The sequence below is a fragment of the Coturnix japonica genome, chromosome 3, assembly GCF_001577835.2.
Source record: "Coturnix japonica isolate 7356 chromosome 3, Coturnix japonica 2.1, whole genome shotgun sequence".
Classification (NCBI taxonomy): domain Eukaryota; kingdom Metazoa; phylum Chordata; class Aves; order Galliformes; family Phasianidae; genus Coturnix; species Coturnix japonica.
In genome coordinates this window covers 46,968,377-46,987,205 of record NC_029518.1, presented here as the reverse complement: position 1 = coordinate 46,987,205, position 18,829 = coordinate 46,968,377, and the positions used below count along the sequence as shown (strand labels likewise).

At 38.1% G+C, this 18,829-nt stretch overlaps 1 protein-coding gene across 8 annotated transcripts in view; it reads right to left on the bottom strand.

The window, feature by feature from the left end:
• TULP4 (TUB like protein 4) overlaps positions 1-18,829 on the bottom strand; it is a 129,623-nt gene that overhangs the window by 50,003 nt on the left and 60,791 nt on the right. For all 8 annotated transcript variants that reach the window (XM_015858293.1, XM_015858296.2, XM_015858295.2 and 5 more), the window contains 2 exons: positions 4,025-4,153; positions 3,566-3,727 (listed from right to left, as the gene is read on the bottom strand). In XM_015858293.1, coding sequence (XP_015713779.1) covers positions 3,566-3,727; positions 4,025-4,153 — 291 coding nt within the window. The remainder of the gene's footprint in view (positions 1-3,565; positions 3,728-4,024; positions 4,154-18,829) is intronic.

Below are 18,829 nucleotides of genomic sequence, written 5' to 3'. Positions count from 1 at the left end.
GAGAGGGAGAGGATGGCCCAAGGGCAGCAAGTTCAAAGAATACAGTCACTGAGGGCTGAGCAAGCATACAGGAGTGGAGGTGGTAAGCACTGGGAAAATATTTTACATGACTTATGAGCTTAGGAAAAATCCTGAGTTACTTACTGACATTGCTTCTGTAATTATAAATAAACCCTTAGGCTTCAATTCAAGTTTTTCTCACCTGGGAAGTCATTCAATCTACTTGACATGCATGCACCCTCTGTGCAAACAAGCATGGTACAACACAGCAGAATTGTCTCCATTATGAATTCTCCTGTGTTATCCAACATTTCCTTCCTACTTTTCATCCCTGCATGATCCCAGGTGAACCTTCTCACCAGAAATGTACTCCACATCACCCTGAGGAAGCAGGCTCTACAGCCTCCTATAGTCCTGGGAAAGCCAATTCAAAAGAGAGAAAGGAAGGTCACAGTCCTCAGTGGTCTCAAGTTTAACACAACTGTGGAACTCCACTCAAGACACAGAGGACCCAGCCTTGTAAAGTTTTCCTGATGTATTTTATTAATATTCTCTGGAGTTCAGTGGTATTATAAGTCTCTGTGTCTTGGCCAGAAGAGTGCTCTGGTTATATAGAGTACAGGAACAGGAAACAATGAAAGCTCTCCACACAAGCAGGACTACAGAAATACAATGGAAGTGACAAAATTCAATTTTGGTTCTCTGCGATAAACACGCAGATTTACAATCAGAAGGCCTGTGTTTTGAATTAGCTAAAGAACCCCACAGCTCAATAGCCAGACTCAAAACCTGGGTGTCAAGTACAGTAAAAATCTGCCAGTGGCCTAAATGAGATGAGATCAGATGCACATCTGATGATGTCCAGTGCTAAGTAGGAAAGTACTGCAGTCAATCAGGCTGTATCAACTGTCCTGACTTCCTCAGGGCAAATTAGTTACAAGATACACCTATAAGCTCAACTTCAACATGATTAAACCCACCTTGGCCATCTCTTTAGCCATCATCCCATCTCTAGGCTATCAAAAGTCTTTGTAAAATGTTAACTACGAACTTTCAAGCACAGCTGACATCAGCCACAACCTCAGATCTTTATTTACAAGTTTGTATCAAAACTCAGCAAGGTCACAAATCCAGAGGCCAGACACTATCATTCTCACCACGGACGCAGTTAAAAGTTTGACTTTCCATTTGCCATATTTGATGTAAGTATTGCTAACTCACCTTTTATGTCAAAACAAGAAGGTGGCTAGCAATAACTGTAGCTCCAATGATTCTTCTCCTCCAACAGAAAGATGGTGGTAGGAAATTCTCTTGCAGAGCTGCCAGAAAGCAGCCGTAGCAGTCAGTGATAGACTGCTGGTGTCAAACAGATGGGAGAAAAGATAGAAAATGAGGCTGGAAGCAAAGAGGAAGACGTGCACTGCAGATGACTGAGAACTAAAGAGTGAGGTGACAGGAATAGACCATATTGAGCATATTTTTATGAGGACAGTAGTGAAATAATACTGAACAGCACACTCCCCTTGGAAATGTAGCTTTCCAAGTTAATCCTGTCAAAAGTCGTGGTGTTATGAGGTGTCATGTTTGTCAGGAATATCTCCAGTAGCAGTTCTCATGGTGCCAGAGATGCGACAAGAATAATATTATGGAAATATAAATTTCAATGTTCGCATTTATCTTTCACTCACTGTGTTAGGCAACAGATTATATTAATACGAAAGGTGCTGAAGCCATGCTAGACTAGAATACTGTTATTTCATTTTCACAGACACACATCAGGAGAGAAATAAGATAGGGAGATAAGCTAGTAAGCGTATCCATCTTTGTATGTGCTTCTTTGTGCGTAATATATTCAAAGTTCTTTTTCACACAAATTCCTATTTTTGGCATGAACTGAACAAAACCTTTTCCTAGAGCCTCATAGAATTCCATTTCCTTTTGCCTCTAGAGACAAATACATCTTAATACATACAACAGGACCTCTTTACCAACTCTGGAGAACAGTACAGAGATTCATCATCAGTTAACATGCAAACTCCATTGTTAAGAGAACTGTGCAGAGCAATATACAGCCTGTGGCTGTTTTTTGTCTCTGTTTCAGTGAGTTTGTCAGCAACAGAATCTTCTAACTCAAGCAAGCAATTTTCACACAGCTGGAAGTGGCCATTATGCTCATATGCGCTTATCTGGACACTGAACAACTGTTTGTTTTCTGGAATAAGCACTTAAAGAGCATCCAGTTTAGAAAGTACAAACATATTGGCTAATTTAAATCAAAGGCAGCCCGTCATCCCAAATTAAACACTCAAGTGAAGATATTTCTAAATACAGCAGTGAACTACAACTGAGAAACACACAAATGGAGAAGCCTTATGTTTAAAACATGGAACTGAGAGCTATTAGATCTTAGTTTCTCTCCTACTTCTGCTGCTTGACTTTTCCTCCTGATCTTGAGTAAATTATTTATGGTCAAGACTTGAATCTCCCCAGATTCAAAAAGAGGCTGTTAGACTCCTTGGCTTTAAAGAGCCAGGTTGAAATAATTTATTCATTATTCTTTGCAGAGCACTCTAAAATTATTAGATACTGCTCTAGAAATGCATATTATTAGTGCTACTATACTCTACTAGCAATTCCCAAAATAACCCTGAATATATCTTGTATGGATTTATAGTATTCTAAATTAAATCCAGTAGTACCTTGAGTTCTGAACTAGTATGTTGTCATGAAAGTGTAAAATGAAGCAAAATAATCCAGTCTCGATCATATTACAAATTATCTTTGCACTATCCTACTCCTATCATTTCTTACAGTACTATATTATGCATACATTAACCGCAACGACAGCAAGTATATGGGAGGAAAGACCATCCCATGAAGGTCAACAGCTGAATGGCAAAGAGCCATTGCAAATTCTGAGAATGAAACCAATGGGCTAGCTCAAGCCCCACTGTAAATGGTGATGTGATCAATACGATATGCTTCATTAGAAAAGCAGTAAAGAAGAATTTTTTATCTGGCTTTTCCAAAGCTCAGCAAGTTTTGGACTCAGTAGTTAAAACAACAGCCTTTTTAAAAATTATGTATTTTGCATAAGGCTGAGAGGTCCTCTGACACTCAGAATCAATTCAATCCATTTGCTCATGTGAAGGCAAATGTAACTATGTCCGTTGAACTGCTTTTGCTGCAACTGCAAATTGAGCAGCTCTATAATGAAGCAGCTGTTCAGATATTTAATAGTCTATGCTGTATCTCTGCCCAAATGTATATTTTCAAGATAGCTACACCAACAAATTAGGGGTATGAATACAGTTACAGATTCCTGTCTCAAACTTTGATTAAGGCTGCATGGAATTGGGTTGAAAGGTGATGATAGGTAACTTGGTACATTAGCATATCTGACTAATGAGAATCATGGGATTAATTAAATTTTCGCGATCTGTGGGAGCAACAGTTTTGAGGGAAACCATTATTACAGATACCATTTTATTTAACAGCTTCTAAAGAGGTGCATCCTACAGCAAGCCAATGTAATAAAACTGTCAGCCCCAAAAAGCTCTGTTACCTGTTGGTCATCGGGAGTCCATATGCCACATGTGATCTGACTCTCCAAGTTTATTTCTGAAGACCAGTGTCTTTGTCCACTGACTGAACCAACCAGCACAAATCCATCTCTATAGGAAATAAGTGCTTGAGTCCCATCATGGCTCCAGGTAAAGTCGCTTACCTTAGTATATCAAAGGTAAAAAAACGTTATGTTAGACATGTAGTAATTTATTTTTGTTTTGATAAAATTTAGCACTGCACAGAACTAAGCAGGGCAACTATTAGCCCAGCAGAACTGATTTCAGGGCTATCAGGTAAAGCAACTGCCCTTGCAAAGACACTTCTTACATACTCCACTAAATAAATGTTTCGTTTTCTCCTATATTTTCCAAAGGTATAAAGTACTACTCATTGTCCTTTTCATTTTGTCTCTCAGGACTTGATAATTCTGGACTGAAGAGAAAACATGCATACCAACCTGTGCCCCACGATCATTCACAAGCTCCACAGACCATCTGCCTTCATATTGTATCCAAACAAATATTCCTCCATCTGCATCACAAGTTGCTAATTTCTGAAACGGTTCATTCCATCTAACCAGCACAACCTTAAAGGATTGCAAAACAAAAATAGCATTACCAAAGCTGTGTAGTGTTAACAACAATTTTACAAGAAGAGCTTAAACAATAATGTGAAATAAACAACACTGCATTTGAATTCTAAAGAAAATACACAAAATAGTAATTTTTAGCATAGCATTAACTGTCTTTCAAGAACAGCTGGAATCTTTTTGTCATGACTGTCAGGAAATGCAGGTCCCATCAGACATTTCTGGAAGATATCATATATTTTAAAATAAAAACAGACTCTATGACAGTAGGTAGCACTTCATTATTGAAATGGCAAGCCAGATGCCCCATACCCAACCCTCTTTCAAATGATTTCCCTCTCCACAGTCTCAGAGTCTGTTAGGCCCCATCTCAAATCCTCAACTCTGCTGACTCCAAATTGCATGCACTAACAGCAAATTCAATTTGAATACTCAAGTTCACTGATGACACACCAAAAAATATAGACTCATTAAAACATAGGAATTTCATAGAAAATTTGCTTTGCTATAGCGTGGAAAAGGAATACAAAGCAACTGTAGATACTTCTCCATGCATTAGGGCTTTTCTGGAGAAAGTCCAATCTGTCATACAGCTCTCTGAGTTATAATTAATATCAATTTAACAAATACAGAATCTCCAAAGGCCTCAGCAAAGAACTGAAGCAAAAAACACGTCATCCTAGTGCCTAAAGCAGAAATCAGCTGTAAAACCATTTACCTCCTGTTAATGACTTTTTCTTAAAACCTTTTTTCCAAATTAGATTTCAAAACATTCAGATTTGGACAGGGTGCTCACACTCATACACAAGGTTTCTCCCCCATTCCTTTACAGAGATACAGCAAGGGCAGATAAATAAAACAATTAATCATAGACTCATAGAATCACCAAGGCTGGAAAAGACCTACAAGATCATCCAGTCCAACTGTTCACCTATCACCAATATCACTAAATGTCCCTCAACAGAATATCCAATCGCTCCTTGAACACCCCCAGGTTCAGTGACTCCATCACCTCCCTGGGCAGTCCATTCCAGTGCCTCACCACCCATTCTGAGAAGTAATGTTTCCTTATCAATCAGTAGAATGTTAATTCTAACTTCTTAATGGGCATCTAGGTTTATGCTTTTTCATAAATCTAAACACACAATCACAGAAAAGAGAGTGAGAGACTTCCCTGAAATATATCCTGCTCTTCCTTGGAAAGCAACGATGTTCCTGAATGTTCCAGTCCCGAAATGAACTCTGACAGATCTACCACATTTCACAATGAAAGCAGAAGTCATTTTCAGAATAAGGATATAAATACCTATGACTGAAACCAAAACTGAAGAGCTGAAGAAAAAGATGATCTAACATTCACTCAAGGAGTGCTATGCTTACTTGCAGTGTATTCACAACAGAATGTGCAAATCAACGTAGCCCTCCATGTCTGAAGAATCAACCCTTGAATGAGTAAACAACTAAAAGAAAACAGTTTCTTCACGCATGCTTCAAAAATATGTGGAGAAGTAAGGGCAACAAACTGCCTCCCTGCTGCTATGAAGATGGGGAGATTCTGCGTTTGAGATTTTGCAGAGAAACACCTAACTCTCCTTGATCCATGTAGAACCTACCCCCAATCACGCTGCTATATGGATTATATCATACGTTGGGGTTTTTGTTGTTCATTTTGTTTTGTTTTTGGAAGAGAAATGAATAAAATATTCCAGCACAATAATACCAGCAGAAGTATTTTGGATGAAGACTTCTCTGTCTCTTCTGTCTAAACAAGAATAGCACTAATTTTTCATTTTTTTCCTACTGCATTTACCCTGAGACAAAACACAGTAAGTGCATAATTGTACTTGTCAGTATTACCAAAGAAGTGATGAAAACCTCATATGCAACATCAGGATAACTGAAAAATATTCATCTTGAAGACTGGGAGCAGCTAAGGCTAACAATATTCTATATAGACCAAAAAATACTTATAATAAGTCAAATTCAGATCTCTAGTACTTGGGGAATCCTCACATTGGACTTTTCATAGATTGAACAGAATAAACTGCTAGAAGATTTAGGGGGGAAAAAAGACAAAACTACTTGCTCAAATAAAAATAGGCTTTTCAATGAACACAATCAAAGTTACTACCCACCTTAACGTTGCTGTTTTATCTGACAAAGATTTGAGACAACCATATGATTTCACAGATTAGACACACCAGCCGACATAATGAAAAGAATTATAGGCAAAGTGGCAAGAGTTACCTTGGTGCGGTTCGCCTCTTTTCTGTTTTAAACAAGAGCCTTCTTAAAGATCGAAGGTAACTTTTGATTCAAATTCAGTGCAACATGTATTTTCTTTCAATTTGATGAAAACAAAACCCAAGGACACACTGGAAGGTAATCGTGATTATCTAGAGTTCTCTTCCTCCCTTCCCAACTAGATACAAATTAATAACTTCCAAATCCTCTATTAGGTGAGATACAAAGGTCAAAACTCCAAAAAGCCCCTGGCTTTAAGGGTAATAATCTTGCTGCTTTATATACACAAATGAAAGTAAGACAATGACTTTACATGATTTCTGATAACACGCTCAATAAGTAATTTTGTAACTCAAAAATTCAACTTCTTAGAACACAGAACAACTGTTATCATTTTATGAGGTCACTTCCATCATTTACATTTAACATCTGACTACAGGTGCTGACTCCACAGCTGCTTTGAGTATTTCCAATTACAATTTAGGCACTTCAAATATCAAAGCCAAGATAAAGAAAGGAAGAAGGATTATCCTTCTTCATTACAATGACATTTGGTTTTTACATTGCCTAGAATGCAAAGAATATGAAAACATGCCTCATTGACAGAGCACTTAAATAATGCATAAGCTTGAGCTATTGCTCCAGAAAAAGAAATTTTACTGCTAACCCATAAATGCAAAGATAACATCACTTTCACTAGCAGCTTCAATTCACAGGGGCCCCATCTTCACTTCTCCTACCTTTACGGTTCTCCACTTCCTATTCAACATCTTCCCACAGGCACTCAAGGGCTAAACTGTTTTATCTTGTAATGAGAGAACTAAAACGTCGGCGTGCCAACGAAAGTTGCCTGTGGACTATTTGTGGCCTGCACAACCTATGCATATTGCCTGTTTATTTATTTAAAATTAACTATAAAAATTGCAAATGGTGCATATTCTACTCTATAAAAATTCTGTATTGCAGACATTAATCAGCTTCTAAATTGGTACCTCACACGGGCGATTATCTCCCACAAATAAAATTGTAAGGAACTCCTAGCCTAATATATTCATTTAAGTACAGTGTAAAGGCCACTATATCACAGCAAATAGGATTCTTGCCATGAAGTTCAATGAACTTTTGAATCAAGGACTTATGTTTTCTTTGAGCTCTTTTTGGACAATGCTTAGTGGTAAAAAGTTTATTTGAGAAGAGGAACATTCTGTATTTTTAACAGCTCTAACTGACAAATTGATTTTATGGAATTAAATTTAATTTACATTAATGGTGCTAAAAACTCTCCCTAAGAACTGTCTGCATGTTATAATGCTACAACAGCAGAATCAATAAAAATTAAAACCTTTTAAAATAATTTTCATCACAAAATAAGGACTCACCATTAATACTTCACTGCGGCTTTCCAACTAGACATTAAAAAACATAAGGTTTATCACATATTACATTTTAATGGCCTTCTACAAAGAAGCAATGACATTGGTGGACAAAGGAAGGGCAACTGATGTTGTCCGTCTGGACTTGGCATTTGACACGGTACCCCACCACGTTGTTAATTCTGAATTGGAGAGAGGAGGATTTGAAAGCTGGACTATTTGGTGAATAAAGAATTGGTTGGATGGTTGTATCCAGATGGTTAGTCAATGGATCTCTGTGTACATCCAGCTGAAGGCACTCAAGGATGGGCCCTGGACAGCATGAGTTGGTGGGTGAGAAACCCTGCCCAGGGCAGTGAGTTGGGACTGGGTGGGCTCTAAGGTCCCTTCCAGCCTGAGGCATTCTGTGATTCCATGGTTTTGTAAGAAAGCAGGTGTAACTGCCGATGTGAAGCAGCAGAAACACTGTTTCACAAACTGTTCCAATTTCTGCTTTGAATTTTTATTTCTTAGAAGTCCAAGTTTGAAATGGCAAACAGAGACCAAAGAAGCCTGAATGCAAACACACCGGGTTATCACAGTGCCCTCAGGACAACAGGGGTGGAGTCCCATTTTTAGTGTGACTCCTCGATAAAACTGCTCTGAAGTATTTCTTCCTTTTCTCCCACTGAACCCTGCCATACTATAATGTTCAGATCTGTGTCACTCACATCTTTTCATCTTCACACATGCATACAACAATAAAAGAACGCCAGGGAGAACACTGAGAACCCTGCCTTCAGTCCCTCTTCTAATACTGAGTACATGCAATCTGATGGACGTTCACCTCTATTACTCAGCTTGACATCACTTTCCACTGTGTACAGTACTAATTGCTGAGCTCTGCTAGCGTACATCAACTCTGCAGTGAAACCATTCATCTCCAAAAAAAACTTCTGAATGAGCACAACTTAATAAGAGACCACAGAAAGCTGGCAGCACAACTTTTTACCGATTGATATTCCTTTGCATTTACTGTGGTAGACAGAAAGTGATCTTACACACATATTCTAAGCATTAAAAGATTATTATGACTTTAGATATATATGTATATAACTTCAAAAAATAATCTGAAACAAACAGAAACTACGTGTTTTTTTATTTTCATTTCCAAATGACACAGGGTTGAGGTGTTGTTTTGTTTTCTTAATGAAAAGCTTCTACTTTGATCAAGTTTTATTTTCAACCAAATACTTTAATTATAAAGATTCTGAACAACTCTACAGAAACTCAGCCACCCGCTGGGAGCATCAGGGCATCAACAGCCTCCCTGCACCATGGTCAGGACCCGCACAGCCATGCCATTATGATCTTTTGTATTCATCATCAGCAACACTATAGTTGGTGAAATCTTGGCCCTTGGAAGACATATGTTAAGCTGCAGTGGATTAGAAATATAAATTGATGGTATCCAGCTTTTGTGACTATTATTTTGAGGTGGCAAATATGTCATTTGTAGCAAATGTGATTTGTTCCCAGCAGAAGCCATGTTTGGTGATTTTAACTGTGTAATACTGACCATTTTTTTCTCCACATATTTTAGCACAGAATTAGACTTTGCCAAAACTTACAGTATTGTGAGAGCTTTTCTTATTACTAATATCATGACAGTTTTTGGAGGAGGTAGCTGAAAATATTATACCAATCAATCCTCCAAGGACAGAAGTCCTTAATCTAGAATGCCTTGCAGTATTCATTACTCACATCTTACCTCTGCTATTCTTAAATTATGTAGTCTGTAATTGCTGTAGAGGCAAAGGACAAGCATCAAGGAAAATAAATGGATAAATAGCTAAAGCAATTAGTTCCTAGAGTTCCTTATCAAATTTAGGAAGACGTTAGTACAGAAAGGAAACGACAGTCAATGTAGTGAGTCATTTTTTTCATCTCTGCTCCTCCATGTGTTTTACTGGAGAGCAGGCATATGCTCTAAAGATACAAGTCTTCAGCACCTCTTTTCCCTTAGCCACATAAAGTAAAGAGATCTGCTCGTACACAGAGCAGCAATAAAGAGTGGAGAACAATTAATGGAAAACTCAATTACAACATGATTTGCCACACTAAGAGAGCTGAGTTCCTCTATCAGGTGCTAGGATTTCTGAAACTACAAGCAAAATCCCTGCAGGCTGCACAGTATTTGATGCACTATAACTCAACTGAACATCTACAATATTAAACACTCCATGAATTTGATTACCTTTTTTTTTTTTTTTTTTTTTTTCCCCCCTAATATATCACACTACATTTCCAATGCTATTGAAAGTCCACTTTCCAAGCAATGAGGACTAGAGACCTGACTGTTCTTATGACAGAGAAACTGCTAAAGATGATCATGTTTCGTAATGCATACGTATGCAGAGTACATGAGCCAGTCTACCTGAAGCCTTCCAAACACATACTTTTATGAATGTCCCTTTATCTTTAAAGGAACATAGAAGGGCTGGAGCAAAGTACTGGGAAATGGGATTGGAAAATCTAAGATCACCTCAGTATCGCCCATTTGCTCTTCTGAGCAATCATATTATGCAGTTCCCTAATAAGTAGGTTGATCTGCACTTACATTTACAAACATACATAAATATATGCACATTGTGCATACCACACACTGGTCTACTAATGACAACAAAGATGAAGAGATGCATAAGTACATATATTAAAAGCAACAGATGAGTGCACAGTGGGGAGCAGAAACAAAATGTAAAAGCAAAAGGATCAGACAAACCAGTAACTCAGTTTACTTGCCAATACAATTCAGTACATGATAGATACACATATATAAACACTGTGCATCTACATGGGTGTGTACATGAATGCACATTCCCATTAAATTCTTGAGGAAACTACAATAATTTTGTACATCTGTCAACTTTAAATTAGTTGATCAAAGTGGATTTCTATAATTAAAATATAATTTAAAAGTGAAAATGAATGCCTAAGAAAGCAACAAGCTGGTGCTTCTTGCTGTACGTTACCTGTAACTAACACTTAGTCCTATAAGGATTTCAAAAACATCTTATCTCTAGAGTGCTGTTTCTGATTCTCAACCCACCAATCCAAACAAAACTAGTTCAAACCAGGGCTGCAGGATTGCTTCTCAAAAGAACCTGGGAAGTGACTCACCTCTCCAGCTGCAAAATTCAGTGGGGAGAGCTGGAGCCTGGCTACGAGATCTGTCACTGCTCCCTTTAGCTGGGGCAACCCAAGTTTCTCATCACTGCAAAAATCACAGCCCCTGTCCTGCAAAGAGATCCATCCACGCAGATATCACACAAATCAGCTATCTGCATTTTGTGGCAATCGGTGCTTTCCAAGGGAAAACATGAGTTTTTGGCCGCTTTTAAAAGATAAAAGCAGTTTGGTTTCACAACTGCATGTGAGTTCACTGCTTTCTGGTAATCTAGTACTGTATATGTTTAGTTAAATGAAACCTGAAGTTCAGCTATCTTCAAATACCAGTACTTTTAAAATGATGGCTATTCGAGTGTCTCCCACCTAACTTCCCACGCTCTAAATACACTGCTTTCAATTTTTATTCCCTTCATCTTCACTTATGGCCTTCAATTCTTGTCTCCACAAAAATGCTGAGATAATTCTCTTCATTCAAACTACTTCAGTCATGCAGATGAAGAGCATAATGTAGGTATTCTTCCTATTACTAGTACTAGAGAAAACAGCAGCAGTTACTGTAGACAGCTTACCTCTCCTGGTGTGGCACACTCAACTTCCAATTCTACTTTTCTTATGTTACCTTCCCTAATTAAAACCCCCACTGTCCTCTCCCACACACAGTTTTGACTTTTTGTTCTCAGAGACATTACACGCGGGTGTTTCACTTCACACACATAGCTGTCAAAGCCCCATTCAGTCTGGCTTCGGCCTTCCAAGGATGGAGCATCCACAGCTTCTCTGGGCAGGAGTTATGAAGGAAATGGGACCAATACAATACGGCAAAAAGGAGGCTAAGGGGAAACCTCAACACCCTCTAGAACTATGCGAAAGAAGGTCACTGTGAGGTGGGGGTCAGCCTCTTTTTTTAGGTGACTAGTGACAGAATATGACAAAATGCCCTCAAGTTACACCAGGGGAAGTTTAGACTCTATATATTTCTCAGGAAGAATTCTTCATGAATAGGGTCATTGTATGGAAGTGGTAGAGTCCCCATCCCTGGAAGTATTTAAGAGCTGTGTGGATATGGCACTAAGGGACACAGCTGAACGATGAGACTCAGTAGGTCAGGCTGATGGTTGCACTTTATGATCTTGAAGGCCTTTTTCAACCTAGATGATACTACGATTCACTCACTGCTACCTTGCTCACCACGTAAGCAGCTGGTACCTTTTGCAAGTAACAGCACAGTTGCCCACATACTGGGAAGTGTTGATGCTTTCCAACAAGTTTTGTTTATTTGCTTTGCACATGGATGCCACATATGGCTATTTTTAAAGGGTATCTTGGGGTTGTCATCCCACCTGCCACATACATCTATTTTTAAAAGGTATTATACAGTTGGCATCCAGTCCCCAATGGAAGGCAGTCTGACCTTTAAAGACTCAAGAGGATGATTCCGGCAACTAGGCAACTGCAAGAAAAACTTGTTTTGGTAACTACATCAAATATACTGAGTGTGACTAAGAAGTCTTTTTAAAAATATCTAGGCTGTCAACATCTCACTGAATACATTTAGGAACCTTGATAGTAAACTGCCATCACGAGGATTCAAAAATGCTCTAAAGCTTTACAAATATTACAATGCTCAAGTCATATTCCTACAGTCAAGAAAGACACCCCCAATGTGTATTAAGACCAATGCTAAAAGGATTTGCCACATAACCATTTTATGTATTCACAGAACACAACACGTAATCTCATTACTTACCTTAAAGGAAAGCATTCCTTTTACCACTCACAGGTAAGAAACAAGACACACTATACTCCTACAAATGAAAATGCTAACTATGCAAGACCCAAAGGATTTGTCTTTTCCACTTCAGAATCCCCATACTTAACTGTGGTGTCAAAAGATATAGGAGATAGGGGATATTCTCTAAGAACTTCAGGAATGGACTATATCCAATGTACATACAATAAATGTGTTTGGGCAGTTGAGGAGCACCATCAGAACTGGAAGTTGCATGCAAGAAATGAAAATGAGTGCCGCTAACAAGATGTTAACCAGTTCTCACTTAAAGAAGTTTCCTAACAATATCTTTAAGGGGTATTAAGGAAAATAGCTGAATATAATCTGAGGAAATGAATTAAGGCATAAAGTCAACCATCCACATATGCATGCTGTCCGTGTAATACGTTGCTGCATTGGGAACTAGTAGAGGCCTGCTTCTCCCATCTGAGAGACAGGAGAACTACATTGGTAAGGTTTGTAACATTTTATGGTTAGTCCTTAAGTTCTCAGTCTTCAAGACAAAGCAAAAAGCAGGTTGAGGAAGCACTGCAGGGTTAGCTAGCTTTCCCAACATGCAAAATGACTGTATTTGCTCAACACACTTGAGAGGGCTGAACCACAGACTGAATGCAAACACACTGCACTAATGGTATGCAAGGGTGACTTTGAGACTACCATATCATTAGCAATAAAGATGGTAGAAAATGCACATCTGACTGCTTAGGACAATACTTGACATAACTTAATGCAAATGTTAGCAAAGGTATTGATTATTTGTGGTGCAGAAAGCAGCTTTCAAGGAATTGAGCAGAAATTGGCTTGCTTCTCAGAGACCAAAGTACAATGATATTCAACCTCAAGCAATTAATTCAGCTGGTATATGAACAACAGACAAAAGACTGAAGTTGTCCAATCCATATTCAAAAGCCCAAGCCAGCTAGATATAAGCATGGCATCACTGGAAATGATGGCTTATCCTTCACTTCAGTCAAAAAAGATGTAAAGTGATAAGAATTACACAAATTCCTACTCATTTCTGTCCCTATGACATCTTTAAGAAAGTTTCACTAGGCAAAATATTTCTACCATTTTATTTCAAAGCAAATGCACCACTACTTAAATGACTCGACAATGTCAACATTTTCATCAAATATCATTAGAGAGTTAGAGATATCAGGTTGAAAATAACTACTTTAAACAATGAGTTTACATTTGCCCACGTGCTATTCTAGCTTAAAGTCTGCCAACGTCTTTGCTACCACACCTGCCATACCAAGTCATGTTAAAACTAGATGATCTTCGAGGTCCCTTTCAACCTAGGCCATTCTATGATTCTATTATATACTTCCCTCCCACCACACAGACTTCTTCTGACTCCAGTCAGGCACATTCTCTATATTTAAGCCTTCAGCAATCATCTCTATGGGATGGATATTTGCAACAACAGATTCTAGACCGCATACACACTTAGTAGTATAAATTGATTCTCCCTATTTTGTCATTCTCTTGCAAACACTAATTTTCTCTTATTTATTCATCAGCATCATTTCTTATGCCTTTAAGAAGAAGAAAAAGATAAAAGAAAGGAAAAAAAAGGCCTTTCTATTAACCAGAACAACTCAATAAGACAGCATTCTGCAAGAAATTGTGGAACAAACATCCTTAAAGTAATCAATACCTTAGGCACACAACATGGGATTTATCTTTAAATAAACATTGCCAACATACAGAGGTTGTCCACATGCACTTTGAGTCCAGCTTCCTGACCAACACAGTTCTATGAAGTCCATTTTCAAAAGCAAAAAACACTGCCACTGATAGATTCCCTCATCAAGCAACAATGGCATTACCTCACACCGGGCTGAAGAAAATAGCTTTCTTTATTCTGGGCAAAATTATGCTTTCTTTCCTCTTGATAATTTACAGATTTTAAAGTAACGTGTGTCATTTTTTGTTTTATTTTGTTTTACTATTCTTCTAGGGGTTTAAGAAGCAATAATAGTAATTACAGACTTAGAGATAATGGATTCAAAGAAAATAATAAAACAAAAATATGCATACTGGCAAAGTGGAGTCATGGAAAGTGTAAGCAGTGGAATGACGTGGAAAGAAAAACAAAGGGAAGGTATTATTAAATATTACTGTAAGTTATTTTTGAGAAATCATATTTTAGATGAAATATCAAGTAAAGCTTCCAGCAATGAAAGAAATGACTGCACAACTGTTAAGAAGAAAATGTGTAACAAAACCAACCTCTGGAAATACTTCATACACATTTTTACATAGTTTTAAAAGATATATCGCAGGGATTTATTTGTTGTTAACCCTCTACATATGGTTACCACAATTCAGTGATTACAGTTAAAACATTATTTTCTCATTCATTATTACCTGAGATTTAAGAAATTAACAACAGCAAATACCACAAGAAATTTCTTTTTTCTTACTTTTTACTTTTTCTCAGAGAGCTGTATCACTTCGGCTCACCTGAATGCTGAAGTGTTGTGCAGATAAGGAATAAAGGTATATTTCAGTATGAAAAGTATGTGGCAAAAAGAAAGATAGCTGTTCTATGCATGAGGGCAAGGGGAGATGATCTGAGTCTTTACAAAGTTATGATTAAATCACAGCTGTTGTTTTTATGTGTAGACTGGGGGTCTGGATAATGGCTGCCTAGATGGTCTACGATGCCAACGTGTCGATCGCTGCTTTGTACAGGCCATGGAAGGGGCGCCCAGCCAATCCTCCTGACACTGAGCACACCACCAAATCTCAAATGCAGACACTGAAGAATGATTTTGTTATTAAGGCAAACTTGCCACCTTTTGCAGAAGCTGACACTCTTGTCATGGGGAATATGCACAAACTGGGGAGTCCTGAAAGCTGTATCTCAGCTGTATCTCAGCAGACAGTGAGGGAGAGCTACCGGATTTCCCCTGGGCCCAGCCCGGCTGTCAGACTCACTTACCTTGAAATATTACATTTATCAGTACTAAAAATAACACTGTATGATGTGGACTCAGGCACTGCAGAGTGCGCTGTTATGTGGGGAAACCATGGCAGCTGAGGTACGCTAACTTAGTCAGTCACCTGGATCACCAGGAGTTCATAGTCTTAACTGCAGCTACAATTCAGTTAATTAACAGTGTTTTAACAGAAATTATAATGATAGCCTTCATAACTTTCCCAAAACTCTGTTATTATTACTGCACAAGCACAGTATAATATCCTTGGATTTCCTAAAACGACCAAGTAGGATGTTTTTGCTTTTTCTTTTATGTACCATTTTGTTAATTCCAATCAACAAGTCTGTTACAGTTGCTATTTGAAGGACAAATATATTTTAAAAAAATGGAACTACCTTAACCTCTGTCAAGTTAGAAGAAATCAGTTACTTTTTGCAAATATTGTTTTCCTTTATCAAGAGGATTTGATGATAAAACTCCTTTCAAATATCTTTTTCATATCTTTAAGACCTGCAACTTCATCAATCATTGCCTGAGTGTTTATTTTAAATTATCCTAAACCATCACATCACCAAAAACAGGAACAGCTCAGACTGTAGCTGTAGACTCAGATGAATGAACAATTCCTGAGGATGTTGCTAGCAGATAAAATAGAAGGACTTCATGAATGATGTTTGCTACGTTATCAGCCACAGAGTTCAAATCAGTTCAGGACACATGACATTCAACAGAACCGAAATCCTGACAACAACTATCAGCACCACATATTCACATATACATTTAGGCACAAATGCCTAACCATGAAAATCATGCACACTGTAACTGCACCAAGAAGACATTCTGCCAAAATAAATTTTCTTTGTTTGGGTTGCGTATACATATTCTTTTCAACAAGTTAACGGGGGACTTTAGGTAAAGATAACATTTGCTTATGTCAAGCCTTTGAGTTGTTGGAAGTAAACAATCCCAGAAGGCAAACATAGAAAACGCTTTAAGGGCGTGTTGAAGAGCTGCATAGTATTTTACTCATAATGTATGAATTGACAGCCACATCAGTTCCTGACATTACTGTACATTTCTGTTTGGTCACCCAAAGGAAACATGGCTATGATGATGCAGACTGCTCTGTTCAGCCAACTTCTGACGAGCTGCCTGCACCTCTGAACTCAAATGTTACCCACACAGGACACCTGAAGGGTTGTCACCAAGGTTTGTACTATCGGGAATCAAAGCTAATTTCACAGATTTTATACAAATATTATACAAATTACAGCACTAAAATCCTACATAACAACTTAGCTTAAGAAGGAAGAACAACAATCAGCAAGGAAACCTAGTAGCTAGAAAACATAACCTTAGTAACTAGAGAACATCTTCAAATCACAAGTATGAAGCTTAATACCATTCAAAAATTGTCAGCATGGATTATAGCATCTATAAATATTTCTGATATCCATTGAAATAACCCTTTTAACCCTGTTAAATTATTCATCCTAACAACTTACCACCATTACCACTTTTATAATTCAATCACAGATCTGAACAAGAATTTCCTTTTACCAGTTCTGGAATCTGTTGTCTATTGATTTCTTTAAATATCCACTTGCTTTTATGCTTTAAGACAAAGGAATCAGAATTACCGCAATCTATCTTCTGCATTACCATTTACTGCTTTTCACAGTTTCAGCATGTCTCTTTTCTGACTCATCTGCTTTCTAAGGCAAACATAATTTTCCTCAGCCACTCTCCACAACCGAGATTTCCCAGATCCTTATTCTGTTTCATCTTGTGTTCCCAGAACTCCCACTAACTCCTGATACTATTTTGAGGTGAGATGAGGGTGTTCTTGATAAAAAGGCTTTCACTTTTGGTAACACTTTCCATGCTGTTCTCTATTACTTTCCTTATTCTTAACGCTATACTTTCAAAATTACTGGGACTTTTTTCCTCTAGTACTGAATATTTCAAGCCAGCTGCATACTGAGGAGGAGTTTTCTATTCTCAGGTTCAGCTCTTGCCCACTGAAGGCAATTTATACAGCTTCTCATCCTTAGTCTGCTATAAAGCATAACACCTGGCAGCTCTAACTCAAGCAACCTGGGAGTAGTTGCGTAGCTCAGATCCAGAGCAATGGATGGGCACTGTTCAACAGCCATAAGTTGTTGCTGAAAGTGTACATCAATTTGCACTGCTTCACACATAACTCATTTTTTCTTACAGCTGAACAAAGTTCATTCTGTTTAATGCTATAATTACTTTAAGCATCACAGCCTTGTTGTTTAGAAAACTGGAGTACTGCATAGTGCAGCTGTCAAGTCAGGTTACTTCTATGGAAGGCAATGCCCTGTACTGTTAAAGCAAGCCAGATGCCATTTGTTTTGAGTCTATTCGTAGAGCAGACTAATAAATACTTGTTCAGCCAAAGAAACATGCAATGTAAAAGCGTTATGCTTACGATACCAAAAAGATCAAGCAATGTTGAACTTTTCTGGCTTTATTTTTTTTTTTTTTATACATGTCATACTGTTAACATACCCCATTTGCCTTTCCTCTGTGGTTGCTAGAGGCCAGGAGAGGACACATGCCTTGTCTAGAGTGTCATACATACAGCCACTGTCTAAATGTGGTGAGCAAGGCAAAGAGCAAGAAAGTGATTCATCCTGAACCCAGTGTGGAGCTATTAGCCCTCCTTATCTTGTAGGCGGAGTCCAAAGGGGGATAATCTCATTAGCTGCCTTGTATTTCTTAGTCAAGGTCTACGGTATATATTTACATAAGCACTCAAAAGCATGGCTCTAACCCAGGTCTATGTGCCTCATGGAGAAGCTTTCTCCACTCTTTGTCAAGATGAAGTCTGTTGCATGAGCACCCAGCACTTGGAACACAAAATCTGAGGTGTCTGATCATTTGTATTATCAGTAGCCCTGATGACAGCCTAAGCACAGGGGTTAACTCTGGCTATTAAAGTCTATTCAAAGCAGCTGGAAGACATCTAAATTAGAAAATTATTACCTGCTGTTCTTGTCATGAGGCTTCCACATGCCTCAGGACTTTCCTAATTACAATTTGAGAAAATCTTGAGATAACAAGTGAGACTAGTGAATTTTGGGGGGCGATCTCAGCACTTCTGTTTTGGCTGTGAAATTATTGG